General features: G+C 32.2%; 2 protein-coding genes across 3 annotated transcripts; one reads left to right on the forward strand and one right to left on the reverse strand.

The window, feature by feature from the left end:
* Positions 1–765: 765 nt before the first annotated feature.
* On the forward strand, positions 766–12,488 carry LOC135840056 (uncharacterized). Of its 2 annotated transcripts, none has more exons than XM_065356385.1 (5): positions 766–900; positions 6,990–7,055; positions 7,517–7,648; positions 9,328–10,949; positions 11,867–12,488. In XM_065356385.1, exons 2-5 carry the CDS (start codon positions 7,017–7,019, stop codon positions 12,321–12,323), a joined length of 2,250 nt encoding a protein of 749 aa, XP_065212457.1. In that variant the 5' UTR covers positions 766–900; positions 6,990–7,016; the 3' UTR covers positions 12,324–12,488. The 2 variants fall into 2 exon arrangements, with proteins under 2 accessions (XP_065212457.1, XP_065212456.1); XM_065356384.1 differs by having other exon boundaries at positions 767–971.
* On the reverse strand, positions 1,700–16,661 carry LOC135840064 (myrosinase 1-like). The gene is made up of 12 exons (XM_065356398.1): positions 16,517–16,661; positions 4,294–4,426; positions 4,026–4,159; positions 3,804–3,938; positions 3,587–3,709; positions 3,323–3,506; positions 3,161–3,255; positions 2,915–3,062; positions 2,664–2,815; positions 2,243–2,377; positions 2,056–2,162; positions 1,700–1,956 (listed from the first exon to the last, which is right to left on the reverse strand). Exons 2-12 carry the CDS (start codon positions 4,385–4,387, stop codon positions 1,827–1,829), a joined length of 1,437 nt encoding a protein of 478 aa, XP_065212470.1. The 5' UTR covers positions 4,388–4,426; positions 16,517–16,661; the 3' UTR covers positions 1,700–1,826.
* Between the last annotated feature and the right edge of the window lie 3,531 nt (positions 16,662–20,192).

The following is a 20,192-nucleotide window of genomic DNA, read 5'->3' on the forward strand; positions in this document are numbered from 1 at the left end:
TATTAATCGTTAGATGGTTCAATTATCATCACTTCAAGGTAGTTTTTTAATAAAGTTAAGCCCGACAGTGGTGATACATATCGTTCACCAACTGTACATACTCCACAAAACATATCATATCACATAAGTACGCAAATTTGGATTATATGAGTTGAAAAACAATTGTTGAAAGCTCGGAAATACGTAATAATCTACTTAATTCAACTTGTTTACTGTTTTTTCATATTTTCTTTCTCAGTTCGCGGTGATTATGTCAATAATCTTCGCCTCTACAGTGACAGTGGTTTTTCAATCAACATCAACTATCGAGTAAGTTCATATGAACATCATTAGTATGCTTTAGTTGTGGAAAAATACTTGACATCAAAAATTTGAATTTGAAAAACCAGTGTCAGGGAAGATCATCATTGATAAAAATAATAAAATCATCACACCTTACGATGAAATGATAAATACAAGTTGAACGAAGTACCTCCGACAATACCCGACGGCTTCCGAGTTTTTGCACCGGAAAAAAAAACTAGTGCACTTTAACGTCTAGTGACGTAACTATAGGTACTTTAATTTTTACAGTTTACAATATGACAATTCGTAAATAACTATAAAATAAAATACGTAGTACTTCATAAAGTCATTGTTTCTTTTCTGCACAAAAACAAAAATTATTTACACCATTCGACCGTCGACGGGAAATTTCATTTTATTTAAGAAAAGTCCTCTTATTTACGTAAAATCTTGCTATGACGTCATCGTCATTAGTATGGTGCTCCGATTCCTGTGAAGATGAACACCTCAGACAGGTGCTCCGTCTGATAACAGTGATGAGATTGATAATGAAGAAATTAAACAGTTCAAGTGCGAAAAACTAATTATAATTGATTTTGGATTATTCAATTATCGGTAAATAATCAAAATTGTTCACAAAATATTCTGTTGTTTATTGTTTCCATCCACGTACTTATATTATACAGGTATGTGTGTAAGTATGTAGTAATGTAGCGCGTACATTGATTTTTGGAAATTGGGACTTGCTAAAAAGTGTATTATATTTTCACTACCAATTTAAAATAATGAAGTTTTTCACTTCGAAATGATCGAATTTCGATTCGAATTGCAAGTGCATACTGAAAGAAACATTAAAATGAATAAAATGATACAATTTGATCGAGGTTTTTATGACTCGAATTCAAATTTCAAATAATTAATTTCATCTCAACTTCCAAGTTCCTACTGATGCTCTTCATATTTCACTGTCACTATCAAAGCATGAAGATCATCCTGAGCTTTCAACTTTGAAGCTGCTACTGTCAGTGATCGGGGGGGGGGGGAGTAGAACTTGCTACTTTTTCATACTGACTTTCATAAATGTAAGTAAAGTACCGAAGTGAAAATTTGAAAAAGTATTTTGTTGGATTTGTGATGGTTCAAGAAATGTAGAGGTTAATTTATTATGGATAGAGTAGGTCGTTTTATTTTGTTGAAAAAAATCTAGTGTCTCATGCTCATTAGTTACAGTTCTGCTCAACTCTATTATTTTCTCCCTGAAATATTCTATCTGCTACTCATGTTCATGTTGTACTTGTAGGTACCTAAATTGTATACTTTACCAAAACCTACTTGCTAGTATTTATGTTTTATCTGATTCCTATTTCGATTTTATGTCAGTTCTCTCTTCTCAGTTCAAATGAACACATTCTAATAGGATTTATTCATTTTATTTTGTGTAAGTAATTCAAGTACAATTCGATTTATTTATTTGAAAAATTGTATATTTACATTTGAAAAAAAAATCAATTCAATCATTTGCATTTACAATGAAAGTATATTTAAGCTGAGTAATCAACATTTGGAATAGACCTCTGTTCAATCATATCATGTAAAAATTTGCTTGATAATTTCCGAGTTCGTTTTCGTTCTGGATCTTTGAAGTCAACATGAATAATTCCAAATTTACATCTGCAATTTATAATGTTCAATGTTACGTAATTAAGTACTTAGGAACAGTCATAAGTTAATGAGATAGGTAGACCAAAGTAAAAAAAAATATGTATTCACCCATATCCACTAGTCCATTCAAAGTTATCTAAAAGGGACCAAACATTATAACCAATTATATTGCACTGATGCTTGTGTATTGCATTCAACATTTCACCAATGTAATCCTAGAACAAATCAACTCATTAAAAATTGATAAACCTAATTCACCTATCAGAATTTTTAATTTTAAAGTGGTTTTTCATACTTTGAAATAATTTATTCTATCAATATCTGTGATTTGTCCTGAGTCACAATATCCATTTTCTGTAATGAATACTGGTGGATTGTCATACTCTTTTTTCAACCAAAGAAACATTTGACGGAACCCCCAAGGAACAACCTAGTGAATTTATAAATTTATGAAAAAAGTAGTAAATTTCTTAAAATATTAAATGTTCTTATTCTATAATGTAAGTTTGAATAGTGTTCTTAATAATGTGTTTGATGTAGGGGGATTTTCCTTAACCTAAGGTTGTTTTATGTTTTGTTCAAAAATATTTACAAATTATTCTAAAAATTATGCCACTTGTTTGATGAACTAACAGTTTGCTAAAATGCATAAGAATTACACACTTTGCAAAGTAATTAGGTGTATAAATCAAAAGTTAAATTTCCGCAAAACCTACTTTAAACCATTCCGAAGAGCTTGACACTGGCCAGTTTTCATCGATAAAATCTATAAAATTGGCATCGCGAAATCTAGCTTTCTCTTTTGGATCAATTCCTGATGTAGATAGTCTTGATGTGTAATGATTCATTGCCAAAAAATCGTACGTTCCTGGAATATCAACAATGAAATGTAAAAATATTATTTACATTTTCGTGTTTGGTTTTATTACTTTGATGATTGATGAAATGGTAATATTGAATACATTACCTTTTATTTCTTCTATTTCTTCAGGTGTGAATGTAGGTAATCTAGATCTCATTCTGCCTTCTTCTTTACTTCTTTTATCAACTAGTTCTCTCATTATTGGTGGGTAGTTGCCTGCCTTACTATATATAGGGTGTCCAAACCAACCAAGCTAAATTATGAAGAAGTACATTATTATTACTGTAGTAATTTAGGTCTATAATTTTTTAGCCAACATTAAAAATATATTTTAATTTTTTTAAATCTTACTTCAAACTGATTTGCTCTTTCTGCGGCATCTTTATCATCTTGAGAATCTGATTTTGGAACATGGAAGAATCCACTCAAAGTAATGCTTAATTTTCCTGTAGAATACATTTAAAAATTTTTTTTTTAAAAAGAAATAATACAAATTAAAGTTGTATAAAATACCTTGTTGGGCGCATCGGAACTCTTTATCATAAACATGATATGCCCTTGCATGAGCTTTGAGTAATGTATGTCCAGCCATGTAATCACCACCAAATTCATCCAAGCTGAGATATGGAGCATATCTTCTTTCAGTATAGCCATGAATTATTTCTAATGGTTCATTTATTGTATTCCACCATTTAACCTGTAAACAAGATTTGGATTTTTTAAAATTCTAGTCAAGTTTTTGATTTGTAAATTCATACATTTTCACTTGGTGTTTACCTTATTACCATATAATTGAAAAATTAAGCGAGCATAATCTTCAAAATAATCTACCAGCAATGGATTTAACCAGCCTCCAATATCTTGGAGAGGTTGTGGTAAGTCCCAGTGATATAATGTCACCTGAAACAAAAGTATTTTCTCATCAGATATAATAGGTGTAAACCTAAATTGACTTAATCACGTTTTTAAATTTAAAATGAGGAGAATAGTTTACCATTGGCTCAATACCATTATTTATTAATTCATCAATTAAACGATTGTAGTAATCAATTCCTTTTTGGTTTATGCAAGTTAAATCACCATTTGGTAAAATTCTTGACCAACTTATTGAGAATCTGTAATTCTGGAACTAAATATTGAAAAAAAAAACAATTTAAATTTGTTTAAAATATACATATAAGCATGTTTTAAAAATTGAATAGGTATTCCAATTTACCCCTATATCTTTAATTAATTTTACATCTTCTTTATATTTATGATACGAATCACAGGCAGTATCCCCATTGTCACAATTATTGACTGACTCTGGATTAGTGTGAGTCAGTCGATCCCATATATTTTCTCCTTTTCCTAAAATTAATCACGCATTTAGAAATAATTCTACTTAATTGTTCTGTTTCTTTCATTTGTTGAATTTCCTCTGAAATGTGCAATTAATGGGCAGGCATGTGTATTTACATAATTAGGTAATTATTTAAACATACCATCTTCATTCCATGCCCCTTCAATTTGATAAGATGCTGTCGATACACCAAGCAAAAATCCTTCAGGAAATTGAATTTTAATTTTGTCTTTCATGTTTTTAGCGTCAATGTTTAAACGTCCTACCACATAGACCTGAAAATTTGGTTTATTTGCATCACGAAACTGAATGTTTGTCAAATGATAAGTACTGATTACCTACCTATGTATTTCTATTATTTTAAAACAAATTACTCTATATAAAATAATCATCATCTCATTTGTACGAGTGAGTAAAATATGTACTTGAACAGATATGAGGTCTCTTGATTTTAGGTTTTATCGGGTTTTATGCAAGTGGATATCAGGTACCTACTCTAAATCTAAATCGTCATCTTTTGTGTGGGTACCTACATATATATAACATGTACTTCTATCTTCTATGTATAATTGATATTCGAATAACATTTAAATTGAGTATTAAACAACGTGATAAGTTAATACGCTGTCTAATCCTTTGACGGGTTTTTATTATACACAACTTGAATACCAGCCACTGGCATTAGTTAAACTCATTCTCATTATGTCATTCCTAATATTTTGGAAAACTTTTGGTCGTTTGCTAATTGCAAAATTTACATTTTCAGTCTCTAATAAGCTACCTACCGCAATGTTATCTTATGAAAACAGCAGATTTACCAGCGTTTAGTTTGAATGTCATTTCATTGTAAACTTTTTCTTTGATGTTATATTTGTGTTTTGAAGGGACATGAGAAAATCTTTATAACAACATACGAGTAAACTGAATTTTGTGTGTACCACAAGTATGATTTTCATCGACCTTTGAAATCATTGAATGAGAAATAAAGAGGAGAGTGAGCGTATTTGTTAACACATACATATTGAATTTTGAAAGTTGGAAACTTGGAAATGTTGAGTCGGTATTAACTGAAAAAGCAGACTGACAAAACTGCATAATAAGTTATGGTTTGTTTCGTTTTTGATGTTCTTATAGCTTTTTGAAGTCGACATTTCGGATGATTGTAAGGTATACTCTCTCCTTCCATAAATTTCTTATGGTGTTTAAATTTTCCTAGAAGGTTTCGAGTGTGAAAGGTCATATCGCATAAATGATTTATAGCTTACTGTGAGCAGATCACTGTGATTAGGCTGTAAGAGCTTTTGTCTGAATAAATGGCAATTCCTGAAAAAATTTTCGACAATATGCTTTCCTCTGTCCTTTTCCCTCAATTTCTGACTTGATATTTTAAGTTTGGGTGAAATTAGGCAGAACTCAACCCATCAATAGAGCTTCGAAAAAGTCCATTGCAAGGTATAGCCTCGTCCTCAGCTCTCAAACCCTTTAGTCTCTAGATAATTGCGGTTTCAATTATCAATGAGTCAACAATTTTTCCAAAAATCGCCTTTTAGTTTTTAAAAGTCATCAGAACTCATTAAATCTCTTTTTAATTTTTATTACAATATTTTTTTCAGTTATTGAAAAAAATCATACCTATCTTGTATTTTACATTACCTCAGTGGCGTAGCTAAGAGGGGGCAAGGGGGCCATGCCCCCCCCTGACGAGCAAAAATTTGAAAGAAAACATGCAAAAATGGACTTTTTTTTGTTATTTGGACCCATTTTTTTTTAATTTTCGCTCTCGCTTCGCTCGAGCGGTAATTTTACCTTCATTTTCATGAAATCACCACACATCTTGATAGGTTTCCCAAAAATTACCCCTCATTTCAATTTTTCATGCCTAAACATCTGATTTTGCCCCCTCCTTGAGAAAATCCTGGCCACGCCACTGCATTATCTACAACAATAAATATCATGGCCGAGAATGCATATTCACGAGTATACAGCTCTCAAAGTTACAAATCTTAGCTGCAGTTATTTATTCACTCGTAAATACGTACGTCGAATGAATTCGAATCAAAAATACTGTAGGGTATCAGTTTGCAGTGATCATATTACTTTTACTACCTCCGCTTTACTATAAAATTATCCGATTTATAGTTCACCAAGTCGTGCAAATTCAGTTCAACAAAAAAGGTGTGTTACTGTGATAATTGTTCCTAACTAAATTATTAACGAGACATGTTACACTACGTACTTACACGCGCCTATCATAAAATTCGATTGACTTGGATAGAATTAATCATGCAATTATAAATTTCGACTGTTGCGTGCTCATATAGCTCACAATACCTACTCGTTCTTTTTTTTCCAACAATAACGACGTTTTTGTTAAAATGAGAATTTATTTATACATACCTACATACAAGTACATACATGCTCGTAAATAAATTTAAGTAATTGCCCGAAGATAAAGTTGTTTTGATACAGTTATACATCAATACGATTCTTCAATTTCTTCAAGGTTTATATTGTAACTAAACCGTAAGCATATAGTGAATGGCGCTCAGATCTAGAAACGTGTATCCGCAAGCACAGAATCTTTCAGAGTTGGTATAGGTAGTAGGTGCTGTAAGATTTCAATTTTTTTTTCTTTTTGATTCACGATAGGCTATTACCACATAGGCGCATTCTAGGATCTAAAAGAGCACATTCCGAATGCATACCGAAAAATTATTCATATCCCTTCGATTTCAAAACAAGCGAACAAAATTACAATTCCTCTCGCGTTTATTTTCTTAATTTCTTTGTTCAAATTACCATAGCTGTTCAAATTTTTAAAAATTTTCATTTTTCCAGGAATCACCGTCAACAGAACTGCAACCAATGGAACCATTTGTTAGTGTCAAACAAGATACTTACGAGGTAAGCTTTCATCTGACTTTTTTCTGAATGAGATTGAGCTCAAAAGGTTCACATAGGTAATTTTCAGTTGAACTACTAAACACGAAATAAATTTGTTTAATGGAAGAGAGGGGGTTAAAAAAATTTGTTAATGTGAAAATTTTCAATATTCTTGAAATTACTTCATCATATGAGCCTATTTGTTTTAAGCCTACTAAAGTTTTCCCCAAGTTATCTTACTAATAATCAGAAAAAATATTGGAAAAGTTTGATAAGTCTTTACAAAATATCGGAAAATTTCAATTAACACAATGAGCGATCATAATGTAATATTAATTTGAGAAAAGATAAACTCGCTTATTTACTCGCCTTACTCTTAAACCACTTACCTACTCGTAAGTAGATACCTACAGTGAAGAAAACGTCAGTTTTGTGTGGAAAATATTTCAATTTTGAAACTTATGTGGAATCCTTTTTTGCAGGATTACGATAATTTTTTTTATGATGAATCCGAAGAGTACGGCGATTGCGAAAAAGATGAAGATTATTGTTTCAAAGACGAACTTGTTTTTGCAGAGTCGATTGAAGTAAAGAAATTCAAGGAAGTTACAAGTGTAAGTACGCATATGTAGTTTCAATTTTAAAATGAATTATTTCAGTCAAAATAAGAAACTCTTATTGTCCATTTACTATCCTAAAGTAGATTACCATTATACTTGAAATGAGGTTATTTTATCACAAAGTAAGCATCTTTTGCATCGCTCATTTGAGTAAATTCAAATTTTCAACTACTGGAAAGAGCAACTGAAAGATGCCAAAAATAATTATGAGTTTGAGGAATCTCAAAGGGAAAACATGAACTACTTCACAGCAATCAAAATCTTTTTGCAAAAAAGTGTTAGAAGTGATTCTTCACTGACTTGAATGAGTTCAAAAAATGCTTTGCCCTAAAAATCGAAGTATAGGCTACTTAGGTAACTAACCACAAGTCTTCATTTTTCCATTAAAAATGAAAGTTATGAATTTTCTACCATTATCAGAATGATATAGCCTAAGAAAATTAGCATTGAATAGGGAAACGCTAGAGGGCAAGCTGAATTTTGGTATACTGGCCTATTTTTATACCCTAAACACGAATCCTTGGTGTCCCCACCTGTCCCTAGTGAGCTTTCCCCAAATTGTGGATTTTAGCCCCCAAATGAGGTTTTTCACCCTACCTCCCGAAATTGTGGCCCTAGCCCAAAAATGGGGTCGATAAAAGTTGTTCTAAATCAAATTTCCCATCAGATGAGCTATGAACCAACTTCGTCCCCCTATGGAGAGTGGAGCTGGACTCAATCAAATATAGCGGGTTTTTGAATCTGAGCCATGATATGATAGGTATGAAATATGTTCTTTACATCAATTTGAAATTGACTGAAGGTCCACCCCCCTTGGGGGGGACGAAGTTGGTTCATAGCTCATCTGATAGGAAATTTGATTTAGAACAACTTTTATAGAACCCGTTTTTGGGCTAGGACCACAATTTTGGGAGGTAGGGGTGAAAAACTGCTGAAAAATTTCATTGGGGGGCTAAAATCCACATTTTGGAGGAAAATCACTTGGGACAGGTGCGGAATCCACGGATTCGTATTCAGGGTACAAAAATAGACCAGTATACCAAAATTCAGATTTCACCCCCGCATTTTTCTATTCAAAGCAAATTTACTTGAAATTGACTGAAGGTCCACTCCCCTTAGGGTGAGGAAGTTGGTTCATAGCTCATCTGATAGGAAATTTAATTTATAACAAGTTTAATAGACCCCATTTTTGGGCTAGGACCACAATTTTGGGAAGTAGGAGCGAAAAACCTCATTTGGGGGGCCAAAATCCACAATTGGGGAAAAGCTCACTAGGGACAGGTGGGACACCAAGGATTTGTGTTTAGGGTATAAAAATAGGCCAGTATACCAAAATTCAGCTTGCCCTCTAGCGTTTCCTTATGACCTGACCCCCTTTTTTCAGCTAATTTTCTTAGGCTAGTATTAGTTACCTGGTTTTTTTCAACTCACTTTTGAAAAGTCACCATATTCTCGAACGTTTTCAGTGTTTTCACAGAAATTCATTTTTAATTTTTTTTTACAATAAAGCTCAATTATTTCAATACAAGACAGGTTACTAGTAGATTTGAGGAAATATTCAAAAAGTACTGAAAAATCCAACAAAAATACTCCATTTATTTCAATTTTTGAACACCCCTCAATATCTGTGCTGGCTACGGATGAAATTATTAATTCATTTCGCTTTTCTGTAGGGTGATGGTGACTTTCTGGCAGAAATTTCTCAAAGTGAATCGTACAAGTATAACAAAACAACAACGTGCGTGTTTTGTCATAAAGACATCATGAATTTTTCTCGTCATTTGGAAAAAAAACACTGTGATATTGAAGAAGTTTCAAATTTTCTACTATTTCCTAAAAACTCCAAAGAACGTAAGAATGCAATTAAATTGATTCGTAACAGAGGTAACTTTGCTTCAACTCAAAAGGGCATCATCAAACCTGTGAAACGACTAGGCCTGAAAAGTCACCAAAAGAAAAAGAAAAACTATGTCGCTTGTGTATATTGCCGGGGACATTATGTGGCAGAATGCATGTACAGACACGTGAAAAATTGCTTACTAAAACCTGATTCAGATTCTATTAGAGCTTTTAAGGAGAGGCCTCTCGCTAAAGGACAATCTGTAATGGCTGGAAAAGTTCTGGAGGAATATAATTTGGGAAATGAAAGGTTAATGAAGGATGTATTGCTAAATATGAAAGGTGATCGTATTTCCGAAGTTGTAGCTAACGATCCGCTAATTCTAGCCTATGGACAGAGAATATTTGAAAAAACCCAACATGATAATTTATCTGTCTCTGTTTCCAACAGAATGAGGGAACTAGCTCGTTTGCTAATTGAAATGAGAAACCTGACAACGTGTAAAACTCTCCTCGAATGTTTGAAACCTGAACATTACTTTGCTCTAGTAAAAGCTACAAAAAATATAGCAGGCTTTGATGAGAAACAAAACAAGTACCTCAAAGCTCCATCATTAGCATTACATATGGGTACAACTTTGAAAAGTCTGATAAATCTAGCCTCTGATTTAATACAAGCTCAGCACCCAAAATTCAAAAGCTCCTTCAAAAATCAAGCACGTACATTCAAAGATTTAATGACATTGATTGAAAGTTCCTGGCAATATGATGTCTCCAGTGTTGCTCTTCACGACCTTGGAGCAAACAAATTGGAAAAGTCTCAGATGTTACCAACACTGTCTGATGTACAACAATTTTCCAAATACGTTAACCAATTGATTCCAGCATCTCTGAAAGGGATTAAAGAAGCTAAGGATGATATGCAAAAAGGGGCCAGAGCTTTCCAAATGCTCACAGATTCTTTGTATGCATCTGTTCTAGTGCTGAATAGAAGCCGAGTTGTTGAACTTCAACATGTACTTCTTGATCAGTACAAAAATGGCCAAAGTTGCTATGAAACTGAATGCAATGTTTTACTTGATGATGAAGAGAAAAATCTTAAAACTGGGAAACAAATTCAAGTTCGAGGGAAACAAAATAAACCAGTTCCTATTCTGTTTACGAAAGAAATGCAGAATTTTTTTGATATTTTGATCGAATTGAGGCCGAAATTTGTGAAATCAGAGAACCGCTACCTGTTTGCTGCGTGTGGAACTGAAAAGCCAATCAATGGATACAATGTGATTGACTTTTTCGCTTCTTGTTGTGGTGCCAAGTATCCAGAAAGATTGACTTCTACAAATCTGAGAAAAAACATCTCATCCCACTCACAAATTCACAAAATGACTGATAATGATCAACTGCAATTACCGGATTTTATGGGTCAACCTACGAAAACTCACAGTGAATTCTACAGGTACCTATGTTTCTAAAATATTCATACATATTCCTATTTTTTTTTTTTTCAATGAGAAAATATGTACATCTTGCATTCTGATAAAACTGTTGAAAAAATGGAAAATAAACGTAAAATATGGGTGCAAGGTGAAACGAAAATGAAAATTGAAAAAATATCTGATATTTTGGGGAGAAAATTGTTGTAAAATAAATTAAATACAAGACCACAATTTTTGAATTTTGAATAGAGCATGGTCTGAAATCTTCAAGAACCAAAATTTCAGCTACCAAAATTGATTTTAAAATTTTTGATGAATTTTGGAAATTTAAAATTGATGATTTTTGATGGAAGGTCCAAAATGTATTGAAATTGCAAAATTCGGAATTTAAGGAGTTTGTGCGCAAATTTCAATTAATTTCTCTATGCAAACAGTAAAATTCTCATTTTTGGATTTTTTCTTCAAGTACCTACCAATGGTAAAAACAAGGTGCTTGAGGTGTCCACCTAGAAATTAGGTCAAATGTGAATAAGTAAATCCTTTAAACAGGTCAAGGATAACCTACAACTTGATTTTTAGCTGTCCAGAAATCATAAATCCTGCTGAAGACTTCAGAATTATCAGAAATTGCAAAATTCTATTTGTGGAAGTTGATTTTAGTTTTGGGACAAATTTATATCATTTTTACATAATGAGTATGCACTTTTTTTTATAAAAGCATAAATTGTCAAAAATGACCAATTTTAAAATTTAAAAAATTCGCCAAAAATTGAAAAATCAAATTTTGGTTTTGGGGATTTCAGACCACCCTCTATCCAATGATTGAGGTTCTGTTTAAATTGAAGGCAGACACCTCAAAAGGTACCTTTGCGAGAATTATTACTTGAGCTCAAGTCGACCATGTAACCTTAATTTTAATGAGATTTTTGTTTCACAGAATGCCTCAAGAAGTATACCAAGAAACTAACATGATGACAGGAGGTATCACACACAAATTCAACGGACAGTCATTAGATCAAATCAAAATATTTGAACACGAATTGGCAGGATCATATGATGACGAAAATGAAGCATGTGTCGATGATATTCGAGCTATTGACTTAGGTGATTGCGCTAGTCCTAGTGATTCCAATAATCAAAGTGAAGCTGATGGTCAATATGATCACAGTAATGTCCGAAGCTCATTCAAATTTGTTCGCTCCCGAGGCAAATGGACAGAAAAACAAAAGGATTTTGTTTTGAAATCGTTCCAACAGCACGTACTCGAAAAGAAGTGTCCAGGAAAAAAAGAATGTGAATTATTGATACATCAGAATGATCTCATAAAAGAAAAGAGTTGGGTTCAAATTAAAACTTTGGTGTTCAATACCATTCGAGATTCTAACAAAAAGTAAATTTTCAAGTTGTAAATCATATCAGACTGATCATTGATTGCATGTACTCGTAATTGATTCAATTTCGAACATGGTTCTCAATTTATTGTAAAAGTTCAATTTCTAAGATACCTATTTTGTATTTTTGTTTTTTGATTACCAAATTATATTTTATACTTGAATTGACTTGGTGAGTTATGCCTAAATATTTTTTTATAAAAAAAGGATTCAGTGAATTATTGTTTTAAAAAGTAATTACTATTGTTGAAACTTTTGATTAATCTTTAATTATGAAAAACTGAGTGGATGTTTTCGAGCTTCACAGCAATTTTCGAATTTCTTTCTTGTAGGTTGGTAAGTATGTAGGTATTTTCTCAAAATAACCCACAATGTAGGTACACATTTTTGTAAAAGTGGTCTCTAAGAATAAAATTTAACGTCATGTAAATAGAAAAGTTACCCTTTCTAAATACTTACCTACCTAAGTAATTTTCATTTTTTATAGCGTTGAAAAAAATTTTTATTGTGCATCGACAACTTTCTAAATTAATGTCGACTTTTTTTTTGCGTGTCCATAAATTTTTCTAGTCGTAATGATAAATGTTATTGCTTGTTTACTTTGTGAGCATTTTTTCCTCATTTCTTGCTTGGATTCCTAATAGGTAGGTACCTAATTTTTCATATTTCTAACAAGGGAACCTCGTCAACTAGTCACCTCCGACTTGGATGAAATTGGGCTCACTGAAAGTTCATGTCGCCCATACCTTAGAACCAAACTTTTTGCTACTGAAGTTGATTTTTCGAATTTTGGCGAATTTTTGAAAACGGTTGAAATATCTTATTTAACTACTTACTAGATTTTCCTAAAAATGGAAAACCACCAGATAAAAATCTAAAAGGTTTGGATACCAAAATCAACCCCCCTCCCTCAATCTATTGCAGCCATTTAGGAGACGACCTAGAGCCTCCAGCGTAAATGTTGGTGACATGAACTTTTGGTGTGCCAAACTTAATAAGGCAAATTGGAGGTGACAATTACTTGTTGAGGTTCCTTTGTGAATAATTGGGTAGATATTAGTAATACACGAATTAATATGTGAAAAAATTCCCACCACATCTCGTTAAAGCCCAAATCAAGCTTTAAGACACCATACTTAATTTTTGTTGATCAAATTAGCACGTCTCTGTAATAGATAGGTACACCTATCAATCAATTATTTGCAGATGAATATCCTCGCAGTCGATTGTCTTTAATGATGCAGCTAGGTATACTTAACCTACCCACTCGCAAAATTTTATAATCTTAAACCAGGAAATAACGAAACTACAATTTTTTTTATTCGGTTTATTTGACGAATTTGCATGCGTTTAATTAAAGGGATAGGGAAATACTAACATAACATGGGTAATAATTTTATTAATAACGTAGGTAGGTATGTCAGTTAAGACTATATTTTTGTATTATGAAAAACAAAAAAAAATTCTATCCAGTGGGTATATGGCCGTAGAAAAAAGTTTAAACCACCGCGTCTTATCTACTCAACACTATTGCTTTTTAATTATCCAATACACAGCAACATCAGAGTTCAAGTTTACCATTCGTATGTACACGCAAACTTGAAAGGCTGGTAAGTTCTATTATGTATTGTTTGTTCTAACTTTTCGATGTGCATGAATACGAAGCATCGTATCATAATTTACTGAGTACACAGAAAATGAAAAAAATCTACGTTTTTTAATCAAACGTGAGAGACTGAATTAACCTTGACCATTTTTTTCAAATATTAGTCTATGTTAAATGAGGACGATATCGTGAATTCAATAATTACATGGCAGCAAATTGTTATTCACGATTTTTTCTTGTAGATGCATCCGAGTTTATTTTATCGAACATCGGGCAATACATAAATATTTGTTTTAAAAAAAAAGAAAAAAAGTACGGTATTTGTAACGTATCATTAAAAGACGTTACTCACCGACAGCAGAAATTTTTTAATTTGAATGGGGGGTTCTGTTGTAAGTTGTACGCCTATAGTATTTTTATTTTTAACTACGAGTAAGTAGTGCCTAGTGCTAGGTACCTGGACCTGCGTCAATTACTTACTAGTTAGATGTTTTATCTTTGGATTTTATGGATCATAAGGGTGGTGTTGGAATTGTTTATCGTATTTCATCTGTTTGTGAAATCACGTTTTCCTCTACTAACTTTTGTTTGAGTAAAGTTAATTTTCTCTGTATCGCTATAAGTAATGCTTTTTTTTTCTTCCTTTTTTTTTCAACGTATAGAAATAGAAATGACAGATTACGCTTAAGCTAAATACGAATAGCCAGGTATAATATACGAGTAGATGAGTTTGATGGGAAAATCCCGAGAAATTCGTGTTCAATACTTAGCATGCTTACATTAAATTGTTATCGATCTCAATATTTTTACTAATCCGTGGTACAGAAATATAAGTAAGTAGGTATTATTTTGAATTAATCTTTCAATCAAATAGGTACCTAAGTATTAAATTGAATTTTGAAAAAAAGTATTCGAGGACTAGGTGTGTAATCGTCATTTGCCTCTTTTTTATAATATTCAATTTACTTATTGGATAAAATTTTGATGAATTACGAATTTAATTGTTAATTATTTTTGTCAGCTTATGGAAGATGATCGATTAACTCGAGCATTCGACCTTGCACAATTGATTTTTATTCAACAACTTTCCAGTAATTTACATTTGAATCGAAATCCTTTTAATTCGTAAATTATGCAAACATATACACAATGGAAATACCTACCAATAAATTTCATACAAGCCGCAATTTATATTAAAATTTATTTTTACTATACGAAGAAATACTGATCAAAAAAATATTGTATTATTTTCAAACAGAAAGAAAATGTTCAGCAATGGAGCCTTTGTTACTATTTAATAACAGCAAATTACGTTTTTAAAATTCTTTGTGAAAAGCTGCAAGAATAGGAATATGGCGAAAGTTGAATTGAAAATTGATTTTTTTTATAGGTACTTCCTTATTCACTATACCTGCATGAATCGTGGTGCATACGAATTTTTTAATATAGGTAGATCCCCTATAGCTTTTTTATGTTTCGTTGAACGCGAAAAGGCACAGAATAATTTAATTTTTTCAATATCGAATGTTCAAGACAGATTCCTACGTGGTAATAAATGTATGAATGATCAGTCGTGTGCTGTTTCAGAAAATTCTATTAAGTTCGATTAGGTAAAGGATAGCACCTATTTCGAGTATTAGGAAATTGCAAACGAAAAATAATTTACTAATTAAATGCCCATAATCGATGTAAAGCTTCATAAGTTACATTATAAATCTTTTGCAGTCTCATGAATACCTATTAAAAATAGAATTCGCTCTCGATAAGGGTTCATTTTTGTTTTGACAAATTTTGGTTGAACTCCCCCCCCCCCCATCAAATCTTAATTCTTTGAGGTTTTTACAACATTGAAAAGGTTTCCAATTAAAACGAAAATTCAAAAAAAGAAGAATAAATTAAATATCTAATCAAGTTTACCCAGTAGGGCATTTTTTAATCCTCTAATTTCAAAAAAGGTAATTTGCCAATATTAATTGTTAATTTTATTAAAAATTTAATATCGCGATCGCCTTAAAACCTTACAAGGTCTGTAATAAGAATTCACCTACTCTTAAAATTAATTGTCTTTTTTAAAAATTATCTTCTAGTCTTTATCAACGGTGCATATATCTCAACGTATTAATTAAGTATCTTATTTTTCTCAAAAAAAATAATACGTAATTTAATTTGTTCTTGTTTCTTATTAAGTCAAGCTGCTTATTTAATTCATTACTATAAGACGATTTCGCAGAAAATTAATTAGTAAATAAATTGTTTTTAAAAAAAATTAAAAGAGATTTTGATAGATTGAAAAAAAAAATCGATATACTTAAAGAAAATGTGATACCCACGTTTGTTGAAATGACCTGTCCCTACTATAAGCACGTCGCATTTCAACCAGTCGATTAAATATAAAATTATTAAAAATATTTTCAAAAATGTGAAAGTGAAAAAGCAGATAGGAACTTTCCGTACCTAAAGAAAGTTTCACCGATATTAAAAAACTTTGGTATTAGGCAACTTGTCAAGTAGGTACTACCCGATACCTAGCAAATAAATTTTTCATAATAGAATAAATGCGGTGAGTGATAAAATGTGAAAAATGTCTTACCTTGTTAATCTCTAACTGAAAATCTCGTCCTACCGGCAAAACAATAAACACTGAGAACGATGTCGGTTCGGTTGGCTTTTTAAACCAGATATTTCACATAATGAACGCATTATCACCTGTAGTATAGGTATATGTCGCATTGTATACCACGTGCATACCTCGACGTCGATAACAATTCCAAGGAATTCCTCATACCCCTTCTCCTCCTACGCATGTCACCGTTCGCGGGCTCTTGGCGATTGCTAATATTCCTTAATTGCCTTAGGAATTACCTACAAGTACATCACCGTTATTCTCACTGTATAATTGAATGCGATTCATCCAGAAAGGATACAGCCATCGGGAGGTTTTTTTCTTCCCGTTGACATATCCGATCGTCTTCGTTCGTTGATACTTGGGAAGTTGAGATTGAAATTAAGTAATAGGCTGTGCGTGTTTTAGAAATTATATACTTACCTATCAACTTTTCATCCACGTTTTAAAAATGTTAGCGATGTTTGCATTTCAAACGAGCGACTTCACGACATAAATTAGCTAATTTTCATGATTAATGGAAATTTTTCCTCTTTTTGTTTCGATAAATTGAATTACCTACGCAGTAAAATCGTCCTATGTGTGCAATGAATAATAATTAAAAAAGTAATAACGTCTGCCTCTGTGTCGCTGCCGATTTGTATACCGATACTGGACGAGGTGCTATGGTTGGGTTGTTTTTAATGAAGTGAAATTATTTCTTCTGCCTTCATTTACAAGTAAACAATAAAAGTCAATAAGAACAACTTTTCGGAAAATTTTACTCATCACTGTCAGTACATTGTGACATTCTCTGAGAATTAGTAAATTTACGCTGCTTTATGGTCTTGCTATTGACATCTTTCCCTCGCCTCTCAACATCCTAACTTTTAAAAAGTACATGACAACAATAAATTTTTAATGTTTTTTTTTTTTTTTTTTATGTAGGTAAGTATTTTGAAATGGAAAAATTGTGTCTTTTGTGCAAAACAAAAACTAAGTAGGTATATAAATAAATTTAAATAAAATTAACTTTTTGATTCTAAAAATCTGTGGCATTCTTTGCTCACTAGGACATATCAGCCAATGTTTCAATACTTTATGACTTATATTTAGATCAAATCATTGAAATCTTTTTTTCCTAATTTCGAAATCGCGAAGGTAAAAAAGTTGGAATTGTTTTTTTTTTACAGGTAGTGATTTTATATAACAAGACGAACCTTCTATGGCACCAGGCTTCCAATTTCGCTCAATTTTTTTGATGGGTTCCTTGATAGAAGGTGTCTTAATATTTTTGTACACACAACTATATCGAGACACAACAGAGCTCTGCGAAATAAAATAGATTAAATTCAAGAATTTTGACCAAATTCAGCGGAGACTTTCATATTTAGTGGAAAGTTATTCAGAAAATTTTTTAGCTCCGGAGATATCCTTGAAGAGGAGAAATGGGTCCTCAAAAAGGGAGCATTTTCGAAAAAATCGTGGTTTTTTCGCTTTTTCATTTTTGAGAAAAGTGGCCCAGTCCCAAACGAAAACATTTGAGATTCTGCGACAATCTATACTACCATATTGCCGTCAAAAATTGGTTGAAAATTTTCAAATCGAATATTTTTGAGTAAATTTGTGTTTTGAAAATTTTTTTCTTCGCATATATTCCGCATTGCATAATGTACTCATGTCGAAATATTGAAAGATATCATTCCCGAAACTAACGAAATAGGTACATATTTTTAAAACGCAGTAGTGCCAATTTTTTGGCCATTATTGTCAATTTTAAAAAATCAAGAAAAATAGCTAAGAACTTATGGAATTTTTCGATTTTTTGAAATTGGCAATAATGACTAAAAAATTGGCACTACTGAGTTCCAAAAATATTTCCCCAGTTTCAGAAATTATAAGTTTCAAACTTTTGGCATAATTAACGGCAATAGCATAGATCAACGCAGAATCACAAATACTTCATTCAGGACTGGGCAATTTTTCCTGTAAACGGGTTGGGTAGCAACTAGCAACAGAAGCGAAAAAACCATAATTTTTTTTTTCAAAAATGCCCTCTCTTTGAGAACCTATTTCTTCCCTCAAAGAGCACTTCCGGAGCTTAAAATTTGGTCTGAGTAACTTTCAACTCGAAATGAAGGTGGGTGCTGAATTTGGTCAAAATCAGCTGATTTTTTTTGACGATCCATTCTAATGTAGGTATACCTTCCCTCTGCTTTCCAAAAGCGCAAACAATTTACGAAAAGCGCAAATAGTTGATAGCCATTTGCTCTTAATTATTGCTGACCAAGCGGGGAAAGGTGTAAAACCGCGTCCATAAAAAATACTGAAAAAATTCGCCGATGAATTCTGAAGACGATTGATTGAATAATCCAAACAATAATAATCGTGTACAGGTACTTGATTTTGCAAAATACAAGCAAATTACACGTTACCTAACACCCGGACTGTAATAATATGTAGGTACCAGGTATATGCACTATACGAATGAGTGTACCTATTTCATATCCAAGATTTCATTTCGATGAGCATAAAAATAGGTAACACCAACAATTTTATGCTCACTAAAATAACGTATTTCACATTAAATTTACTCAATCTTACATCACGATGATCCGAGTTTAAATACAAAATACTCGAGTAAAACAAAAATAACCCATCTTTGTTAACCTTTTTTGAAAAAATAGCCGCTCAAAGACGTTTCCTTTGAACTACCTAATTTCCGTTTATAATGTTAATGAATCACTCGGATTTGCTCTGCTTGGTCTATTAGCTTGAACTTGAACGTGGATTTAATCGTGATAATAATCCTAGTGACTCAATGCGCAGAATTTTCGCAGCAAAACCGGATTCTTATATGATAGACGTAACATAATATGTAATGTATATTATGTACGTGACTATTCGGTATGGGTATGGGTATGGGTTATTAGATATTCTATTCTATTTGTTCGTTAGCTCTGACATTGTTTCGATTTGTATTTTGCGGATGCAAAGGGTTTTTTTCCTCATGCAGTGAAATATAGTAGAGGTACCTACTACCTACCTACCTGCCTACTATCTCGAGGCGAATATCTATGCCTAATATGTTTATAACAATGAAAGTTTACCTGCTTGTTTTTTTGTTGCCAGAAAAGTCTCCTGAGATAACTTTTTGAGACGAAGATGGAACAAGAATTTTTTCCTATTCTTAATGATTATTGGGAGCGGGGGGGGGGTGGTCATTTTCATTCGTATAGTACAAATGTTGTGTCTAAATAATCCAAAACAAACGGTGAAAATTTTGCACTTTTGGATCAACAGTTGGAATTTGACTGTTGGCCTACCTATTCCAAAAATGGTGACGTGTTTTGTGATCCTTAGTTAAAGAAAAAATTGTATAGGAGAGCTTGAAAAAGCTCAATGTCATTTGTCAACGAACGATAGTCCTGAAGTGAAAACGTTGAGGTAAAATCTGCCATGAAAATTATTCTACTTGAAAAAATTTACTTTTTGAAAAAGAAATTACCATCCTTCATTACGATCTTTTCTTAAAAATTAGAGGAGTTCCAGGCCATTGAATTTTAAGTACCTAATGAAAAAATTCTTATTTTCCCTAAATGCTCAAAGTACTGGAATTCCAAACCAACTTTCATTTTTCTTTTTGAGACAATAAGCAAACATT

Source organism: Planococcus citri, chromosome 3 (assembly GCF_950023065.1).
Source record: "Planococcus citri chromosome 3, ihPlaCitr1.1, whole genome shotgun sequence".
Taxonomy (NCBI): Eukaryota; Metazoa; Arthropoda; class Insecta; order Hemiptera; family Pseudococcidae; genus Planococcus; species Planococcus citri.

Coding starts and splice junctions, on each gene's coding strand:
- LOC135840064 (XM_065356398.1), bottom strand. CDS start 4,387: ATGAAAGACAAAATTAAAATTCAATTTCCTGAAGGATTTTTGCTTGGT. Junction 3,939..4,025: donor AATTAATTAAAGATATAGGG/GTAAATTGGAAT, acceptor TTCAATATTTAG/TTCCAGAATTACAGATTCTC. Junction 3,063..3,160: donor AAAGAGCAAATCAGTTTGAA/GTAAGATTTAAA, acceptor TTCATAATTTAG/CTTGGTTGGTTTGGACACCC.
- LOC135840056 (XM_065356385.1), top strand. CDS start 7,017: ATGGAACCATTTGTTAGTGTCAAACAAGATACTTACGAG. Junction 7,056..7,516: donor TCAAACAAGATACTTACGAG/GTAAGCTTTCAT, acceptor CCTTTTTTGCAG/GATTACGATAATTTTTTTTA. Junction 10,950..11,866: donor ACTCACAGTGAATTCTACAG/GTACCTATGTTT, acceptor TTTGTTTCACAG/AATGCCTCAAGAAGTATACC.